Here is a 20828-nt window from a genome sequence, read left to right as displayed (position 1 = left end):
AGTTGGGTTCACTTATGGGTCCATAGTGGAAACTGATGTAATCAGTCCCAAGACAGTTTCTGTCACACCTAGTGGCATTGGCCTTGCCACACTGGCTGCTTGTCCCCTTACAATGGATAAGTACAGGCAGACAGTTTCAATAAATGGTGTTGAGGCCTTGGCCTACAGGGACACAGGTGCCAGTTTCACTTTGGTGACTGAAAACCTAGTGCCTCCTGAACAACACATCATTGGACAACAGTATAAGATTATTGATGTCCATAACTCCACTAAGTTTCTTCCCTTAGCTATAATTCAGTTTAGTTGGGGTGGAGTTACTGGCCCTAAGCAGGTGGTGGTATCACCTAGCTTACCTGTAGACTGTCTCTTAGGTAATGACCTAGAGGCCTCAGGTTGGGCTGATGTAGAGTTTTATGCCCATGCAGCCATGCTGGGCATCCCTGAGGAATTGTTCCCTCTCATTTCAAGTGAAATGAAAAAGCAAAGGAGAGAAGGCCTGAAAACTCAGGATCCCTCTCCATCAACAGGTAAAAAGGGTATCACAGTATCCCCTAACCACCCTACCATTCAGGATACTATTCCTGTGGTGGGAGAAACCTCTCCTGGGGTGGCACCTGTTCTAAGGGAATCATCAGCTGGCAAAGCTGGACTCCCTGAGGTGGAAGTACCTCTCTGTGGGATAACTAACATTGGTGAGAAAAACAGCACCATTTTAGTTAACATGGAGCATCCCTCCAACCCTTCCAGAGAAACTTTAGTGCAGAAACCCTGCACTACCTCACAACACTTAGGACAGCATCCCTGCCCTAGTGTGGAGCTCATAGGACAGCATCCCTGCCCTGCTCCAACTCAAGAGAAACAGCATCCCTGTTCTCTCTTCCAGCCAGATGGACAAAGTTTTTGCCCAGCTATGGCTTTTCTGAGACAGCATCCCTGTCTGGCATTTCCATCACTACAAATAGGTTCAGTGGACAATTCCCACTGCTCTAAACTAAAACTTACTGATAGAAACTCTGAAAATACATCTTCACATTGTTGCTTAGCTAAAAAACTTCAAACAGGGTGGTTTACATCCCCACAGGGAAGTAACCATATAGTGGATGATAAAGGGAGTAACCAGTCTATTGCAGAGCTACTCTCTACTTATCACCACTTAGACAATAAAGTCTCAACTGGCCAAGGTTAGCCTTATTGTCCTTCGTTTGGGGGGGGGTTGTGTGAGAAGGTAGCCTCTTTCTAGCCTTGTTACCCCCACTTTTGGCCTGTTTGTGAGTGTATGTCAGGGTGTTTGTCACTGTTTTCACTGTCTCACTGGGATCCTGATAGCCAGGCCTCAGTGCTCATAGTGAAAACACCATGTTTTCAGTATGGTTGTTATGTGTCACTGGGATCCTGCTGGTCAGGACCCCAATGCTCATAGGTTTGTGGCCTATATGTATGTGTCACTGGGACCCTGTCACACAGGGCCCCAGTGCTCATAGGTGTGCATGTGTATGTTCCCTGTGTGGTGCCTAACTGTCTCACTGAGGCTCTGCTAACCAGAACCTCAGTGGTTATGCTCTCTCATTTCTTTCCAAATTGTCACTGACAGGCTAGTGACCATTTTTACCAATTTACATTGGCTTACTGGAACACCCTTATAATTCCCTAGTATATGGTACTGAGGTACCCAGGGTATTGGGGTTCCAGGAGATCCCTATGGGCTGCAGCATTTCTTTTGCCACCCATAGGGAGCTCTGACAATTCTTACACAGGCCTGCCACTGCAGCCTGAGTGAAATAACGTCCACGTTATTTCACAGCCATTTTACACTGCACTTAAGTAACTTATAAGTCACCTATATGTCTAACCTTTACCTGGTAAAGGTTAGGTGCAAAGTTACTTAGTGTGAGGGCACCCTGGCACTAGCCAAGGTGCCCCCACATTGTTCAGAGCCAATTCACTGAACTTTGTGAGTGCGGGGACACCATTACACGCGTGCACTACATATAGGTCACTACCTATATGTAGCTTCACCATGGTAACTCCGAATATGGCCATGTAACATGTCTATGATCATGGAATTGCCCCCTCTATGCCATCCTGGCATTGTTGGTACAATTCCATGATCCCAGTGGTCTGTAGCACAGACCCTGGTACTGCCAGACTGCCCTTCCTGGGGTTTCTCTGCAGCTGCTGCTGCTGCCAACCCCTCAGACAGGCAGCTGCCCTCCTGGGGTCCAGCCAGGCCTGGCCCAGGATGGCAGAACAAAGAACTTCCTCTGAGAGAGGGTGTGACACCCTCTCCCTTTGGAAAATGGTGTGAAGGCAGGGGAGGAGTAGCCTCCCCCAGCCTCTGGAAATGCTTTGTTGGGCACAGGTGTGCCCAATTCTGCATAAGCCAGTCTACACCGGTTCAGGGACCCCTTAGCCCCTGCTCTGGCGCGAAACTGGACAAAGGAAAGGGGAGTGACCACTCCCCTGACCTGCACCTCCCCTGGGAGGTGTCCAGAGCTCCTCCAGTGTGCTCCAGACCTCTGCCATCTTGGAAACAGAGGTGCTGCTGGCACACTGGACTGCTCTGAGTGGCCAGTGCCACCAGGTGACGTCAGAGACTCCTTGTGATAGGCTCCTTCAGGTGTTAGTAGCCTTTCCTCTCTCCTAGGTAGCCAAACCCTCTTTTCTGGCTATTTAGGGTCTCTGTCTCTGGGGAAACTTTAGATAACGAATGCATGAGCTCAGCCGAGTTCCTCTGCATCTCCCTCTTCACCTTCTGATAAGGAATCGACCGCTGACCGCGCTGGAAGCCTGCAAACCTGCAACATAGTAGCAAAGACGACTACTGCAACTCTGTAACGCTGATCCTGCCGCCTTCTCGACTGTTTTCCTGCTTGTGCATGCTGTGGGGGTAGTCTGCCTCCTCTCTGCACCAGAAGCTCCGAAGAAATCTCCCGTGGGTCGACGGAATCTTCCCCCTGCAACCGCAGGCACCAAAAAGCTGCATCTCCGGTCCCTTGGGTCTCCTCTCAGCACGACGAGCGAGGTCCCTCGAATCCAGCGACACCGTCCAAGTGACCCCCACAGTCCAGTGACTCTTCAGCCCAAGTTTGGTGGAGGTAAGTCCTTGCCTCACCTCGCTGGGCTACATTGCTGGGAACCGCGACTTTGCAAGCTTCTCCGGCCCCTGTGCACTTCCGGCGGAAATCCTTCGTGCACAGCCAAGCCTGGGTCCACGGCACTCTAACCTGCATTGCACGACTTTCTAAGTTGGTCTCCGGCGACGTGGGACTCCTTTGTGCAACTTCGGCGAGCACCGTTTCACGCATCCTTGTAGTGCCTGTTTCTGGCACTTCTCCGGGTGCTACCTGCTTCAGTGAGGGCTCTTTGTCTTGCTCGACGTCCCCTCTCTCTGCAGGTCCAATTTGCGACCTCCTGGTCCCTCCTGGGCCCCAGCAGCGTCCAAAAACGCCAAACGCACGATTTGCGTGTAGCAAGGCTTGTTGGCGTCCATTCGGCGGGAAAACACTTCTGCACGACTCTCCAAGGCGTGGGGGATCCATCCTCCAAAGGGGAAGTCTCTAGCCCTTGTCGTTCCTGCAGTATTCACAGTTCTTCAGCCTAGTAAGAGCTTCTTTGCACCAACCGCTGGCATTTCTTGGGCATCTGCCCATCTCCGAGCTGCTTGTGACTTTTGGACTTGGTCCCCTTGTTCCACAGGTACCCTCAGTCAGGAATCCATCGTTGTTGCATTGCTGATTTGTGTTTTCTTTGCATTTTCCCTCTAACACGACTATTTTGTCCTTAGGGGAACTTTAGTGCACTTTGCACTCACTTTTCAGGGTCTTGGGGAGGGTTATTTTTCTAACTCTCACTATTTTCTAATAGTCCCAGCGACCCTCTACAAGGTCACATAGGTTTGGGGTCCATTCGTGGTTCGCATTCCACTTCTGGAGTATATGGTTTGTGTTGCCCCTATCCCTATGTTTCCCCATTGCATCCTATTGTAACTATACATTGTTTGCACTGTTTTCTAAGACTATACTGCATATTTTTGCTATTGTGTATATATATCTTGTGTATATTTCCTATCCTCTCACTGAGGGTACACTCTAAGATACTTTGGCATATTGTCATAAAAATAAAGTACCTTTATTTTTAGTATAACTGTGTATTGTGTTTTCTTATGATATTGTGCATATGACACTAAGTGGTACTGTAGTAGCTTCACACGTCTCCTAGTTCAGCCTGAGCTGCTTTGCTAAGCTACCATTATCTATCAGCCTAAGCTGCTAGACACCCTATACACTAATAAGGGATAACTGGGCCTGGTGCAAGGTGCAAGTACCCCTTGGTACTCACTACAAGCCAGTCCAGCCTCCTACAAACTTAAGCTAAATAGAATTATTTTTCATTATTCTGTCTTTACAGAGAAGAGTGTGCTTAACCAATAAATGTGTTAACAGTGACATCTGCAGGACATGAGCAGAAGCAGGTGCAAGATCATTGTGTAATGCAACTATAGAAAATGTTTCAACTGTTTCCGTAGTTTTGACTGTTTTTATTGTTAGGAAAATGTTACTAACCTGTGTGTTTTCTTCGAGGGTGAAAGGAAAGAAACATTGTAAATCGTTCTTCCCACATGTTCATTTTCTTGGTGAAGTGGGAACAAAGGATCCACAGATGAGACGTAAGAGAAGAATGGAGCAGCAGCAAATAGAGAACTTGGTGTAAAACTAATGTATAACTGTTTAGATATCTGTTAGATATCTGTTAATGTTCTGGTTGGTCATAACATTCTCACGTCTCATCCAATTGAGAGAGCATAGTTTAAATATTATATATATTAGACGTGAAATGCTTATATCTAACAATGCTGCATACAAAAACGATCACAAAATATTATCCACTTGAATGTATTCTTAACACAATTATAAGTGTGAAGCTGCTATTGTACTTATATACTAATGTCGAAATAATTGCTTGCATTATGATTAATTGAATATGTTAACATCTAAAAGGATTATGTTTATTAGAATCCATGAGTCTTAAGTTAGCGTGAGTTTAAAACTTAGTCGTATAGCTCTCATATTAAAACATATTTTTCTGTTTCTTCCGTGTGCTGACTCGCAAAAGGCCATGACCCAACATTTGTTCTTTTCTCCGCTTATTGTATCAATGATAGTTATATTCCCATCCACTTGCTAGATGTTTTAGTATAAGATTTATACGATTTGCAACAAAAATGGAAACTTCCAAGGACATTCGACCATGGACAAAGGAACTTTTGACCTGATGAACGTGCCAGAAAATGAAGTAACCCCGGATGAGCCACCTACGAAAACGTCAATTATGAAGACCAATCAAAGTATTATAATTTATCATGAAATGACAAATGCATTACTTAATGTATAATTTGATAGGTTGAAGATAGTGGGGTGTAGTGACTATCCAATAGAATTCTGGGGGAATGTATTATGAAAAAGGGATAAAAACTCATGACACAGGAGACTCGAGAGCATTAGGTAGGGAATGATATCGATTGCATCCAGAAACTCTGTCACTCTATTTGGTGATTTGAGACTTAGACAAAACCATCCTCATCCATAGACTGCCCCATTACACTTTCCCTCCTTATGAGGGAAGTGTCCCCTGTTCTTAGATGAAATAGACTGTTGGCGCTCTAACTGATGCCCTGAAGACAAAGACTGATCCTGTATGCTGACTCATTCCGAGGAGGGTAACTATGACAATTGCTATCGTAATTTGTCTAAATGCTTTTCCTTTCTAGGTACCAACTGCTGTATTTTTGGTTAGAAACCCTAGTTAGATGTTTTTTTTTTCCAAATTGGTGTTCTAAATTATTTTGCATGAAGTCCAACATGCTGATGTCAATTAGTGGTTAGATTATGTATTCACTTTGACTGACACCAACAGACGTGACTGACATTGTGCTATGTTGAACTAAGCGTATATCATGTTCTATGCATTCGGATCTACGTGCCTCATATATCGATGTTTATGTTTGTGATCTTTGCGTTGTCAAAACCTTATCACAGTTGCCATATTGTGACTATGCTCTTTGCTTCATAGTTTTGACATTAATACTCTTGCTATTAGATTGTAATCAATAGGGAATAAAATTCACAAAACTCCAACAAGGTGTGGTTATTCATGACTGAAAGGTCATGGTTGCGTCGGGTATTTTAACCAATGTCTAAAGTGAAATACATTGTGGTAATATATGTTGATAACATCATTGACATATTGCTTGACATATTGATTAGTTATCTCGTTCTACGGTGTCTCATCACTGGTTCAAAAGATTAATCGGCCTAAAAAACTAGTCCTAATGTGTATAAATTAACATAGAGGGACGCGTTAACACAATCTTTCACTTACAAGTTTAATAGAACGTTCTGCCACCACTGTTTGGGGGGTTGTTCTTCTTGAGTTCTCTTAGGAGCTCATGAGTTCTTGTTCTTTTAACGGTTTAGCATATCTTATAGCCCAAAATCTTAACCATTCCCGCTATCCTTATTCTGACCTGATTCCTGATGTTGGAGCCTGATGGTGTCCCTCTGATGAAGTGGACGTTGTTGCTTTTATCTGTAGACCATTGGTAATGTATTGACTGTGATCTGGTTTGTGTCTTGTTTTTCAGGTACAAGCTGCAACTGACTAATTACTGCTGCATATATTTTTGATATTACCCGAGCTAGAAGTTTTTCTAAATTTGTGTTACAAAAACTTTTACATGAAGCCCAACACGTCAATGCTAATTAATGGTTAGTGAGGAAGGTGTTCTCACATGCTCATGATGTGTTTCTTATGTGTCTTTGTTTGTTCAATTTCTCTTGCTCAGATTCTGGTGCTATGGTTGTGTGTTATAACCACTGAGTTAATTTGTCTACTTGCATTAACTAAACTCAGGTATATAAGGCGTTTGATTCAGCCCTTGTTTTCGCTCTATATGTACCATTTGTGTTTAAGAATTATTTTCGTGACCTTAGAATTGTTAATATAGGGAAATAAAATTGTTAACTTCTTAATAAACTGGTGTGGTTATTGAGGTTGAACTGATTACATATGTTGTTTATGATAATTATGACGTATTACAATTGATGTCCCCTTGAAATAATGTTGGTTGGTTCATCGACCTGGTGTGTGAAATCCACTATTCAGACAGATAATAGCTAGGGTTACTCCGCGTTCACAGGTACAACAGGTGTGTGTGCCTATTTGTGCACCTCCAAGGTCCAATGTTATTACAGTAGGGGCTGCATACTGATAACACTAGGGCTGCATGTGGGCCAGCGCTATCATAAGACTGTATTCCCTCTCTGCATTCACCATATTATAGATGTGGGCACAAACACAAGAGGCATTTAGGTGCCGCACTCAGTGACCACGGGAAGGTGGCAGAATGTCAGTGCGCCTCTTGAATTTAGCCTGTTGGATGGAGAAAGGGAGTGATATGGAGCCTACAGACATTCCCCCGCTGATGGGTGCAGTCATTGCACCCGCCTGCAGAGGACCAATACCCCTTTTTTAAGTGCAGGTGGGTTGCTGCACAAACACGGAAATGTGCCCTATTTGTAATACAGAACCCAATATGCTCCAGTCATGTTGCTCCCAAGTCACTTGCCACTGGAATATACCATCAAGAGACCATCAAAAACAGCATATCAGCATTTCACACCACCAGCCCAAAGAGGGCACATAATGAAAAATCTAGGATAGGTGTGTATGCACTGAATAAAAGCCCTATGGCAGCCCTGACACCAAATTCGCACAGCAACAACTCCTTGAGCATGACCTACCACCAAACCACAGACAAGACAGACCAGAGACCAGTCTGCAATGGAAACATCAGAGTTTCCTGCTGAGACACCCAAAACAGCCAACAGCACCATGTAGCCACACGACAGGTAGAACACGTGCTAATCCTATTTCAACAACATAGCAAAAATGGTTTTTGAAGATGCCTATTAAAGGCTCCTAAGCATGCGCTGGATCCTCAGTAGACAATATTATTAAGTAAAGGTGAACTGACTGATGTTACACCAGTTCAAATTTGGTTTAGACAGCAACCTGCCCCTTAACCAATTTACCCAGTGGTCTTTCACACCAGTAAAGACCTAACTAAGAAATAGGAGGACAATGCACCCCTGGGGTAACATATAGCAGAATTTTGGTTTTAAGCATAGAGCTCTGAAAGAAAAAGTTGGAGAATTAAAAAAAAAAAAAAAAAAAATCTGCAGCATATTCTACCTGTTTCCACTGGTTCCTCATCCGCCTGTCTCAGATCTTTCTTTAAAAAGGGGCATTAAAGCAGAATGCCCTTCAGCACAATAATTCCTTTTTCTTCACAGTGAGGAAAAAGGAAATTGTGCCACCCATCAAGCTTAACGGCTGCTCAATGTAATTATAATGGTGATTGCATTAAATTGCCTAACCCTGCCCCTGACAGTGCATGAAAGCCAGTCTCCGGACGGGCTTGTGTGGCACCTGCCTGCTGCAGCACCATGAGGACCCTCTGCTGGCAGGTGCTGCACAAAGGCTTGCCGGCTGGGAAAAGTGGTTTTAGGAACCCTGTGCGTGATGCGGGCAATGTAAATATCTTAGTGCAACTGCAACTATCATTAAGGTAGTCACCAGACACACAGAATGCTCAGATTCGCAACTGGTGGGCCCTGCCCTGTTTTTTTTCTGCCTGCAAAGCTACACTGATTTTGTTCTGCAGATGCAAACAAAAACAAAAAACAAAAAAAAGCTTGAATTCTTCCTCTTCTAAAATGTGCCCGACATTTTTGGCCAACACTTCTGAAGAAAGTTATCACCCAACTCACCGATACATGTATGACTGATGTATGACTGATTCAGACTCTGGACAGAACACACAATAGTTGCCATTCAATGTAGGCTCCCTTCCCAGACGGTGAAACAAACCGACTGCAGATCTAACAATAATTTGTATGATTACCTTTTCAAAAACTCAACCAGTTGGCTATTGCTGCCTGCAGTAAACTATTGCTTCAAGGTAGCACTAACCCTCGCCCCTGCTCTTTAAAGTACCTTTGGCTGAGCCAGCATATGGTACTGTTATAAATCTGGGGCTAATTAGTAGACCCCAAAGGGCCTGGCTCAACTAAGGTTGAATTTTAGGACTCAGCAAATGGCTATGAACGCTCTTGTGACAGAATATTCCTGACTGCCATGCTAACCCTCCAACAACTGACTCCATATTGATGAGGATGTTAACCCTAGCCTTTCCATTGAGGCAGTCATGCAGACAGTGACCCCAATCGCAGTTCACAGTAGAACACAGTGCACTATGCTAAGCTGTATTGTGACAACATTACTATTTTGATTGTATCCAGTATATGTGACCTCAAATGTATGGCCCTGACCTCTGTTTCTCATTGTGAGAGCTGAGATTTTCTTAATATAAATGTTTAGTTTGTAAATATAATTACGTAAAGACTAATGTGTGAATTAATTTTGATTGTATTATTGTGTTTATGAAAATTGTGATTGACTTAATGGCTATCATATTTAAGGCCTATATTTTGTTTTCCATGCTAACCTAAGCTGATGAAAATATTCTGTCTTTTCTTCTTTGCTAAAATAAGTGTCAGAATTAAATGTATATTTAATTACCTCTGCTGGACTGAAGTAGAAGCAGATGCAAGGTCACAGTGCAATGTTATCTGTAGAAAATGTTTCTAATGTGTTCTGTTTCCTGGTTGTATTTCCGCAGTTTGACTTAATTCATTGCATTCGTATAGTTGTCTGTAATCATGTTTCTAACTCGTGTGTTTTTCCTCCCTCGAGGAAATGGTGCGATGAGAATTGTTACCATAATTTTGTAATCATTTTCCTGTGACATCATATTCCATCAGTGCGAAACATAGGGTCCACAGATTAAGTCAGAGAAGAGGATGCGGATAATACAATTGTATTAGTTTAGATTTATTTCGTTAATGAAATAACAGCAAATAGAAGAGCTTAGAGCTAACATCTTATATAATTTTGATATCTGTTGGTCATAACTTTCTCACCTCATACTTTATCTAATCATTTTCATTTAACAAGTTTAATTTAATGTTCAGTCACCATTATTGAAGCAGCAGTCGCTCTTTGTCTATGTTCCAAGTTCCTGAGTTCCAAAGACTTACTTTATGATCTGTCACTTTGACATTTTGTGTTTTGCCAGTTTGTCTACTAATAATGCTGGTGTTTATTATTTTCCAAAGTTTACTTTGTCTGTTCAATGCTGAACTTATGCTTAAATGGTTTAGTGCACCATATGGTCCAAATTCTAAACCATCTACCCCAACCCTTATTCGTGATACTGCCTGTTCCTGTCCTGATGCTGGTGTCTGATGTTGCTACCCCCCCTGACGAAGTAGACATTGTTGCTGATTATCATAGAGATTGGGTAAAGTGTATGAATTGTCATCTGTCTTGTTTTTCAGGTACCAACTGCAAATGTTTATTATTACTGCTTATTTTTGATAGCGCCATAGTTAGATGTTTTCCAAATTTATGTTACTAAAACTTTTACATGAAGTCCAACATGTTGATGCTAATTAGGGGTTAGTCAGGTGATCTCAAACTCATGAAAAATCATTGATACTTTTGACTTACCATTATCAAATGTATTCAATTTTTCTCTTGCTCAGATTCTATTGCTTTGGTTTTGTGTAGTAACCATTGAGATAATCTGTCTTTTCACATTGATTAAACTTAGATACATCCGCCATTCAAATCAGCCTTTGTTTCTCTACACGCATCATTTAAGTTTGATAATTTTTTTTGTGACCTTAGCATTGTTAATATATGGAAATAAATCATTAACTTTTAATAAACTGGTGTGGCTATTGATGTTGAATTGATTATCATATGTTTTATATTATGTTTATGACGTATTTTAGATTACGTCTTCTTTAAAGCAGATTGGGTTCAGTTCATCGACCTAGTGTGTGAAATGCACTATCTAGTCCCTTGTGACTGAAATATAGCTAGGGTTTCTTCGCGTCAACACTAATACAAAAGGATATTGTGATGTTATATTTCATTATCAAACGTTATGCCTGTTCACCTATGTTTTCTCTGTATATTGCACATTTATCTGTGACACCCAACAGTTCATTCATTGTTACACTAAGTTTTGTGCACAGGTGTAGTCTCACACTTTTTCATGCTACCATCCAAACCACAGGTCACGATTATGAGATCATCTGCTCGCAGATCAGGACAAAATGATACAACAGGGCATTGTATTCACTTATCAGGCAGAGAGGACAGATTCATCCAGGTATAAGAGTGGCTAGTAGGCATTTGCCATAGCCACTGCCTGGTGCTCAAGGTAATCTCTGAGTTTGGGCAGTGTGCAATCAGGTAGGCAAACTGTGTATTTCAACTCTTCTGATGGCAGATTCAGTTTCTATTACTAGGTCATGCAGGATATACATGCAGGCAAAGATAATCATTAGTTTCCCCTATCTCTTCACTATCCTTATGTTCACTATGACCAATAGGTTTGTGATTTTCTCAACCATTTTGCTTCAAGTGTTGTGTATTAAGTAGGCATATCATAAAAGCTTTTATCATACAAATGCATTAGTTTCTGTTGGTGAATTTACTTGGGGTGTAGACTAAGGGGAAATCACAAACAACCTGTCCGGTTTCCGGCTGGTTATCTGTCCCAAAAAGGGCTCTTCATCAGGTAAGAGATTGTGAGGCAGTGGTAATGGGACACCAGTCGGTTATCCTATTCCACATGGCAGGTATATTTTCAGTGCCTGAGGGCCAAGAGCAATTGTCTGAGTGTTACCAAAATCGTTGGCAAGTATCAATTGGACACCAGTATATAAAGCAACTGCCATAACATCTATCACGTGAAAAGTAAGTCAACAATATAGAAAACTTTAGAATAATCATGGTAATGCATACATACATACTGAACAGACCCATAAAGCACTTTCATTATCGAAGTTCAGGCAGAGCCCTAGAGTATGCACTCTGCAGGGTACCTACATTGGGAAATGCCTATATTCTAGCTACAACTGTGTCTAACAAACTGCCAATAATCTCAAACTACAGACATTACACAACTTGTTTTTTTTTCACTGTAACGAGGCAGTACGATGTATGTAAGGCAAATTACACAAGCATCTCCATGGGCCCCAAGGCACAGCACAAGAATGTGCACTCATAATTCTTGATCCAACAGACACTACTTTATGCACTCGAGACTCTGCTTTTCTGTTCTACGGGATTGTCATGTCGTCGTGCACGATGCTTTGCTGTGCCTAAGGTATGACACCACAGCGCGCTTGTTGTTCTGCACTCCGGCACAACGGTTGTGGTCTTTCGATCACACTGTTCCTTCCATCTGACCACTCCCATTGTCCGCATTCTATTTGTTAATCTTTTCCAAGTGACCCATGGGCTACACCACAACACAAAAGGAGGAGGGGTTGCATCTGCAACACCCCTCTCAATAGTTATAACGTGGCGCGACACAACAGGGATCCCAAAGAGTTGGTGTATGTACCTATGGATGTATGGTTCCAGATTTAACACGACCGCCCAATACCAAAAGTTTCTCATCTTAGCCCCTAACACATGCAGTAGGGATAAAAAGGGGATCAACAAAGAAATATAAGCTAACACTGGCAAAACCAGTTGAAGCCCAAATATCTAGCATCACAATTTAAAATACTTTATGAATGAAAATCCATACCAAAGGGATCCTCCTGTTGTCTTCCTTCCAAAGTAGTGATGTTGGGCGAGCCGAGTGTGGCAATGTGTTTTTCTATTAGAAGGCCACTCGCTGAAGGAAATCCGCTGAGCTGAAGAGTTGACTCGTGAATTGGAGGAGGGCTTTTAGAGTCTCGAGATTGTGGGTCAATATTTTCTGCGGCTACCGATGTGTCCGTTTTTAAAGCTTTAACAACTCTCACAGGTGGTGTAGCTGCTGGGTTAGATTTACTAAATTCTAGAAATATGGGTTCAGAGTTATTTTTATCACCCATTTCAAGATTCTTCCTCCTGTTCTTCCTTCGAGGTTTAAAAAAGGGACGCTTCTTCTTGTTCTTCCGAGCTTTAATGAAAAAAGCACTTTTTGTGATTGGGTCTTTTTCAGGAGAGGCCCCATTATCATAAGTATAGGCAGAAGGTCCATATTTGTACTCCAATGAAAACATATTTAGCTCCTCCTGGAAGCTTTTTGAATATTGGATAGTCTTGGAGTCGGAAGAGATTTGTTGGTCTTTAAATGGGGTCTGCTGAACAGTCTTTGTAGTGATCACCATTTCCGAATAGGGAGCTTGGCTGGTTGAAACAAGAGGGTTTCCTCGAGGTATACTTCTGGCTGTGATGGAATACCCCCTGAATGCGCTTTGGTGGACCTTTTTAGGTGCTACACTCACTCCCACATGCATTGTAACTGTTCGAGACAATGCATCTTGCATTTGAGAAGACGTTAAAGCACCATCTTTACCTACAGGCTTCTCCATTGAGAAGGTCTGTTTTGACTTACTAATGTTTGTAACTTGGTTCAAATTGTTGGATTCCGTAGTGAACCTCAAACCTTTTTCATAGGAATCGTTTTTGATAATCCCACTGCCCTGCTCTATGATCTCTGCTTCTATGTAGCTATTTTCACTCACCGGTGAAGATGAGTTGTAAAGCTGGTAGATTTTTTTTGCTGGAATAGTTTGTTTCACATTTGGAAAAGGTGGTATATTTGTTGATGTTACATATCCTCCATTTTCTTCTGAACTTGTGTGGGCATTCAGTGTAATAAGTGACTTTGCCTGGTGTTTGGTTGTCATGAAATGCCACATGGTCTTTGGGACGCTTGAGGATTCAGTAATGCCTTGCATGTTGACACCACCATCTTTAGCCGTAGTCCGCTTAGTAGGCACTGCCATAAGTATTTGATCTCCCTTTCTTGAAGTCACAGCACCATCTGTAGAACTGCGTGCACCTTTGGAGTTCTTTGTAGGTCTTAGCGGACTGAGGAACTGTTCTCTCCTATAAGTTGTTTTTTTCCAAGATGTCGTAGGAAACGAAAGAGAGGAGGCCATGTGTGAAGTAGGGTTAATGTTACCCGTGTACCTCCCTATCATTGGCACACTGGTCGCAGCAATTGTTGAAACCAAAAGACGACCTGATGAGGTTTTATTTTCTCCACTGTTATGGTGCCATCCCTTTTCTTTTGCAACCGGTGAAGAAAGCAAAGGATATTTTAAATTACTTCTTTCATAGTCTTCATATAAGGAATAGGTTCCATTAAAGTAGCCGCTTTCATCCATCTGGGAAGATCTGCCTGACATGTAAACAACATTTAATGCAAGAGCTCTAGCAGAAAAAGAATGAATACTTTTATTCCAGCATGCATATATCACAGTACTTTCTGCAGTGGAAGCAATAGCATGAAAGATGATCACATCTTGGTTCTTGGCACAGTCCTCATTGGACTTAAACCCCGTAATATTAACTAGGATGCGTCTTCCGGGGCCTGCCCATATGATCCAGTTACACCAGATATTGCTATTTGTGTTGCTTACATTCATAGAAAGGGAAAATTTGCCAGAATCTTCCATCATAATTGAATGACAGTTCTCACCAGGAACAAAGGACAAGGAATTCTGTGCCAACTCTGGAAAAGAAAAATTAACAATTCAGAAACCATTCATGCAGAGAAATCGTTATGAAAAAATAATTTACTTATCTGTAACTATGAGTGTCATGGCTCTAAATTTGAAGAAAAACAGAACGACAAGGAAATCTGATTAAAACAAACTAAAACGCACATAAATCAGCAGGGAACAGCTAACAAATCTTGGAAATGCTTCCAGTCTGACTTGCATTATTATAATCTATGCCTGTAACAAAAACAGGCAAGCACAGCGTTGCCCCATTATTCCATGCATGTGAAACTGTAAAATAGAACATTACTGTAGAACTATATGCAATGAGTAAACATTGGCATGAACTGGTATTGATGACATTAGTGCTTACAACATACTGTTAAAGCGGTCAGTATCCAATGCTGAAAATATTGTCTCTTGATTAACCGAAAAAGGAAGGAAGAAATGTGGTAAATAACCAGGGCAAATCCCTTGCACAGAGGAAAGTAAAGGTTGATAAAAATTAGAAGGCAGATAAAAAAAACTTATGGGGAAATAGTGTGAGTGGGATAGGGTGTGAGGGGTATTTCAGTCTGTTGGTCTTTTCCAGGTTAAAAAAAAACTCTGGAAAAAGCAGCTCAACAAGTTCTGAGAACTGAAACATGTCCGAAAACAGATGTCAGTAGAATATTTTCAGTCCAAAACCATTACTCCTCGAGAATAAACACTAACTACATAGCTGTAGTACTTTAACATGATAGATCACGTAGTTCAGTTTTTCCAAAGGCAAATCAATGTATTTTTATTTATTGATTTGGGGGAACGGTAAAGTGCTGCAAACCCCCTTGCAGTAGTTTCTGAGAACTTATAAACAGATTAATCCATCCGGTCAGTGCTCATTCTGATCTTTGACAGCTAAACCAATAACCATGAGTTTTGAGACATGGGAAAGCCCAAGGTAACAATCTGAATTGTCTCAATGAGATTGTTGTCTCAATGAGATTGTCAGCAGCTATTTTTAGGCATCTTACCTGGTTAAAGCAGGCAACAGAAGCCTAGCAAATAGAGAAGACTGACCAAAAGCCTCCTTGACTATTCACCTTTCGATTTAAATAAAAGTCAATTTCCAGTCTAACATGCAATAGGAAAGAATCCCACAGAGAGGATTCTTGCACGTGGAAGTTTCTGCCTCCAATTACTTTTATATGAATGGTGAAACATATTAGGTTGCGATTTACAGATGATACTTTTCTAAGTAAGGATTGACTACCTAGCTAAGCAGTCATTTGATAAGCCAAGTGATGTTTTGTGGGCAAAATGGAGGAAAGTTTGCATTTTCTTTGCTGGCAGCCAATGGAGGAAGCTAAAAGCACTGGTGATATGGTTATAACAATTCAGGTCAAATATCATGGAGCTCAGTTTGTTGGGAGGTCAATATAGAGGCCTTTAAACTAAGAGATGGGAGATAACCACTGTATAGATTAATGTGATTGTTTTGGGAGAGGTGAAGTAGGAAATCTTTCCAGGCATACGAGATGGAAGAATATTTGCAGAACACTTTCAGGTGTGAAGGAAACCTCACTGCTGAGGAGCATGTCATAAGTTTCAGCTTTTCTTGAAGTGGGGAAATCTAGGGACTCTGGCCAGGAGAAAGGCATGCGGACCGCAATGGCACTAGGAGCAGAATTTAAATATTCTCACCAATCATGCATAAGTGGCTTTTCTGTCACCATTGCAACACTGTTCTGCTTGCGCCTCCCTAAAGGGATAACAAAGACAAACATATGTGGATTTAGAATGTTTCTTGAAGAAGTCTGGGTGGATACTTCCGAGGAATTATATCAGGTGATGGTGTAAACATGCATGTTTGACTTCGAAATCTCCTTAAATCGAATTACACTTACCCAAACTGCACAACCTCAACTCAAAGTGTTGGTTTTGAAAATGAGAGAGTGCCAGAGTGGCAACACCTGAAAGCACTCATTTAGGTTACTCAGCAGCACATCTTTCTTTAAAGTCATGCACTCTGCCAACTGCTGTCCTGCTTCATGGGCCATTGGGCAACAGCATGTGCTTAAATGTCAAAACCCAATAACAGTCCCCTCCCACGGGTAATCTGGACCTCAAACCAGTGAAAGGGTGGGATACAGATAGGCAATGGAATCTAGAAAAAGTATGGCGTCACTAGTGGTGTTTTGTATCAGACCTTTCGACCCCTGGTAATGGGGTTGAGAGACCATTTAGAGAACTAGTAGTAGCTGAACTGGTTTCACACGTTAGGGCACCAAGCATGCTAGGAAATGGGTTTGAAGTGTGCAGTTGCCACTCACGCTTACCCAAGATTTAAGGGATCTGGCTCTGAGCATTAGCTACTTATGGCCATGATATTCTAGTGGAGGCAACCAATGGGTTTGTGGGTGCCCAGAGAACTAGTTGGCACCACTGGGAGCAAAGCAGAATCCAGTACCATGGTAAGCCTGCAATTAAGCCTTTAATCTGCAGTAATTAGGAACCTGGTAATTATTACAAATTGTTCTAGCAGCCCTTCCCAAACCTACACCCCCAAGGTCTGGGGTGACGGAAGATACTTGTGGGCTCAGAACTCGATAGTACTCTCTTTTTAAGAGAAGAGGAGGGTTCTCTGAATTTCTCCAGGTGACATGACTGGACTGTAGGAAGGGCACAGTAGAGAGAAGTCCTCCAGACCCCTATTATTAGTGTTTAGTTTGAGCCAGTGGCTGCAGGTGGTTGTCACTGGTACTCATTTTGGGGACCAGGACTAATTGTTCAACATCAAACTTTGACCCAGAACAAAAGATAACTGCAGAAAAGGGATAACTGAGGAAGCAAACGATTGGACAAAAATAACAGAGTGGGGCACAGAGATGAAAGGTCCTTCCAAGAGGAGAAAGAGAAGCATGAAGTTTAATTTGGTGAAAGAAAGTCTTGCGATAGAATTAAAATACAACACCATCTAACACGGTGGACAAAGACATCAAGTATGCATTAAAGAAGTTTATCTTGGCACTGAAGGCTGGGATATAATAAGTAGAAGCCTCCCATTCTCGGGTGAAATATTTCTGGACCTGGTCTACTGCTATGCAGAAGGGCAAGGATTTTCCGGGCATGCATGAGTGGAGAATGTTCAAGCAATCTACTTGGCCTTTTGGTGGTCTGAGGTCAATTTCTTCTGTGGCAAGTCATTCAGTAGTTGCCCACAAGCATGCATGAGAGATCTAACAGTGTGTGGAGTCCAGATGTTTTGCCTACTCAAGAGGCCTTTCCTGTAACAAAGGCTGTTGAGCATGCCACTGAGTGACTTAGTATATATAGATTTCAAGGAATAAAACACCCACAGCCTTTTCACCCGGAGGCTATGCCCATCCCTATCAGGGCTGTTTTCCATACGTTTCAGGGCTTACCTTTCAGCGCTCAAGCAGACATTTGCTTCATGGTAATCCCCCAAAGTCAAAGGGGAGCACCCAACCTCTGAATGTTTCTATTAAATGTTTTGCCAAAGCAAGAGAAAGTGGGTGGCAACTGGTCATTTGTGGGATGTTTACATCATTTCCTTGTGAAGTCTACTTTCTTAACATGGAGGCCATTTTGGTGGCCTTTAAGTTTCGTTTAAGTATGCCGCCATTGTTCCAGCTCACCTTCGCAAGAAGTGACATACAAGGGCTTTGGAGACTTCTTTTTGAGTTTCTTACCGAAACATCAGGTGGCTATCGGGATAAATTTTTAGAATATGCATTTCGGAATCGACAATAGAGTAGATGACTCTTGATTTTTAAAAAAGGACACATTACTGAATATTTATAATCTACACGAGCATCCGTGTTTTCTTTGATTTTGAATGTCCATTTTCAGTTTTATGTCTTTCCATTTGACTCCAAATCAAATGAAGTTACTTGTCTTCATTTGGGAGCTCTTTGGACCGTCTCTCTCAGATCTGACAATTGCGAAGATGTATGTTCATCTTTTCTGAGATGAAACATGCCTTACCAAGGACTGGATGCGCATTAGCTGGGTATGATAAATATTGTCTTCTCTAGGCGGATTCTCCTTTCGGTAGTGAAGGCTTAGAGCATAAATATCAGAAAATCTCCTATGTATTCCTCGCCTTTGAAGGTGTGGGGCAGCAATGACCTTTGTTTTGTTGGGCCCACCGTCTTTAACTCTCCACCACAGCCTATCTAAGCAAGTGAGCAGTTATGTGCGACAGGCTATGCTGGGTTTTCTCCTTCCTGGCACCCTGGTTTCTTAGGAAAAGACTCACTCTTCAAAATCAGAAGGATTAATCTGTATTTTTGTTCTGGCACACAAGAAGTTTGCTTCTCGTCTGGAAGAGCAAACGGAGCGAAATTATCAATTCAAAATGGTTGCCAAAGCCTACATGAACAGATGTAGGGACAACGGCTTCTAAACTACATCCACATAGGCTTTGTAGGAGAGCATTTGGGCAAAACGTAGTGTTTTTGTCTTACTCTGCAGTGAAAGTGAAAGAGTTAATAGCATTTAGCATCAGGCCGATCACCCGAGCAGTGTCTTCTCCTCATCCTATGTCTTCTTGCTATCCCTTGAGACACATTATGCGGGATGTTAGGGACACCTACCATGGATGTGTTTGCCAATGTGGGCTGCCCGACAGATGCTCTCCTGTGTTAATGTCTAGACCTGCTTCTGTATGCTTTTGCGATCCCTGCTCAAATAGTTGTGGCAAGCAATTTAAAGAGGCAATCATAAGCAAGCCTTGTCTGCAACACAATCACTTTAAAATGTCAACTATCAATATTTTAGACAAGAGCACATATTTTAAAGTCACACACACAAAAAGGGTGGTTACTTAGTCTCTCCGCAGAACTGTCTGAGCAATGAGTGCAAGATGTACTATGTGAGATGAACTCCCCCAAACCTGAATTTTTCTTTGCATACTGGAACTTGTAGTCCTTGACATACAAGGGAACCAAAACTACAAATAGCCGAATGCCAGTGACATGACAATAGTATAAGTTACTCAAACAAAACATTAGGACTCGAGTTTTCTTCACACATCCACCAAAGTGTTGTTGCTAAGACTGCCACCTGTAAAATTCTAAATCAAATTATATCAAGCAGCCGAAATATAGAACTATTCACAGTTATGCTATTTTAGCCAAAGTCTCTTACCGGGATTTTGCTGCATTGCTTTCTGTAGAGCCGAATTTGCCTGGAAAAAAAGCACATACCATTACAAACCCCACGTATTTGCAGCACAAGTTTACTATTGTTAAAGCATTTTTTTATTTTAAACATAAAAATGACAGTTCAAGTATAGTACAAAATGTATTAAAACAACATTTACATAAATGCCTGACATATTATATCCCTTCACAGATATGTTACATTGACATGTGTGGAATTCATTTAGGTTTTGAACGTCAACCGTGGAAAAACACAAAAAGACTCCAGTAGAAAAAGGCAGGGGTGTCAGCTTTTTTTTTTTTTTAATTGGTTAAACGGTTTTAGGTAGTATTTGAAATGAGTGTATAGGAGTGTAGGGGCGCGCCATCCTAGACAACTTGTTCACTACCGAGAAGTGTTAGTTCTCTTCCACTAAACGTATTGCACAAGTGTAGAGAAGTGCTGGTACTCCATCTCTTTGAAAGCTCCCGCCCCGTCAGTGCACGGGTTCAAGGTATTTAAACTCACATCCGTTTTCTGAAACTCCCCATTCTGGTTGTTATGGAACACCGCACTGAATAACTCTCCGCTCAGGCGGTCAGCTAAAGAGAAAGGGAAGAACGCTTGAGAGAAGGCGAAGAGAAGCAGCAAAAACAGCCTCATGGTTCGCGCGTGACCCACGGACGTCCGGGGAAAGCTCTGTAGGCGGAGCCCGCCTCACGGGCCTTACCTTTATTGACTAATGGCTACACCACTGGCTCCTGGGAGAGCAAGACCACCTTATGACACACAAGGGATGAAGGGCTGGGCCCGAAAACTGCACTTCTTTTTTTATCTTTTCTTTTCAATGTGTGTTTGGACCCTCAGATCGTTATAATCGTGCTTTTGTGGGGTGGATGGAGATCGCGTACCCCTTCTACATTTGTTAAGCGTGGAGCCTAAACATTTTTTATTAGTCAGTTTTTCTCCATTGCAGTCTCTCTGAAATACAACTGTATAACAACCCCCGGCCCCCACACAAAATATCTGGTAGCAGCAAAA

At 42.1% G+C, this 20828-nt stretch overlaps 1 protein-coding gene across 1 annotated transcript in view; it reads right to left on the bottom strand.

Annotated features, from left to right (window-relative positions):
- The window catches only part of LOC138297264 (uncharacterized), a 141497-nt gene extending 121024 nt beyond the window's left edge, over positions 1-20473 (bottom strand). Inside the window, exons 1-3 of the mRNA XM_069236719.1 lie at positions 20316-20473; positions 19794-19833; positions 12731-14653 (exon numbers count right to left, since the gene is read on the bottom strand). Of these exons, the coding sequence (XP_069092820.1) occupies positions 12731-14653; positions 19794-19833; positions 20316-20450 (2098 nt within the window). The 5' untranslated portion in view covers positions 20451-20473. The remainder of the gene's footprint in view (positions 1-12730; positions 14654-19793; positions 19834-20315) is intronic.
- Between the last annotated feature and the right edge of the window lie 355 nt (positions 20474-20828).

The sequence above is a fragment of the Pleurodeles waltl genome, chromosome 5, assembly GCF_031143425.1.
Source record: "Pleurodeles waltl isolate 20211129_DDA chromosome 5, aPleWal1.hap1.20221129, whole genome shotgun sequence".
Classification (NCBI taxonomy): Eukaryota; Metazoa; Chordata; class Amphibia; order Caudata; family Salamandridae; genus Pleurodeles; species Pleurodeles waltl.
Note: the sequence above shows the minus strand (reverse complement) of the source record. Positions and strands in the feature narration are given on the sequence as shown.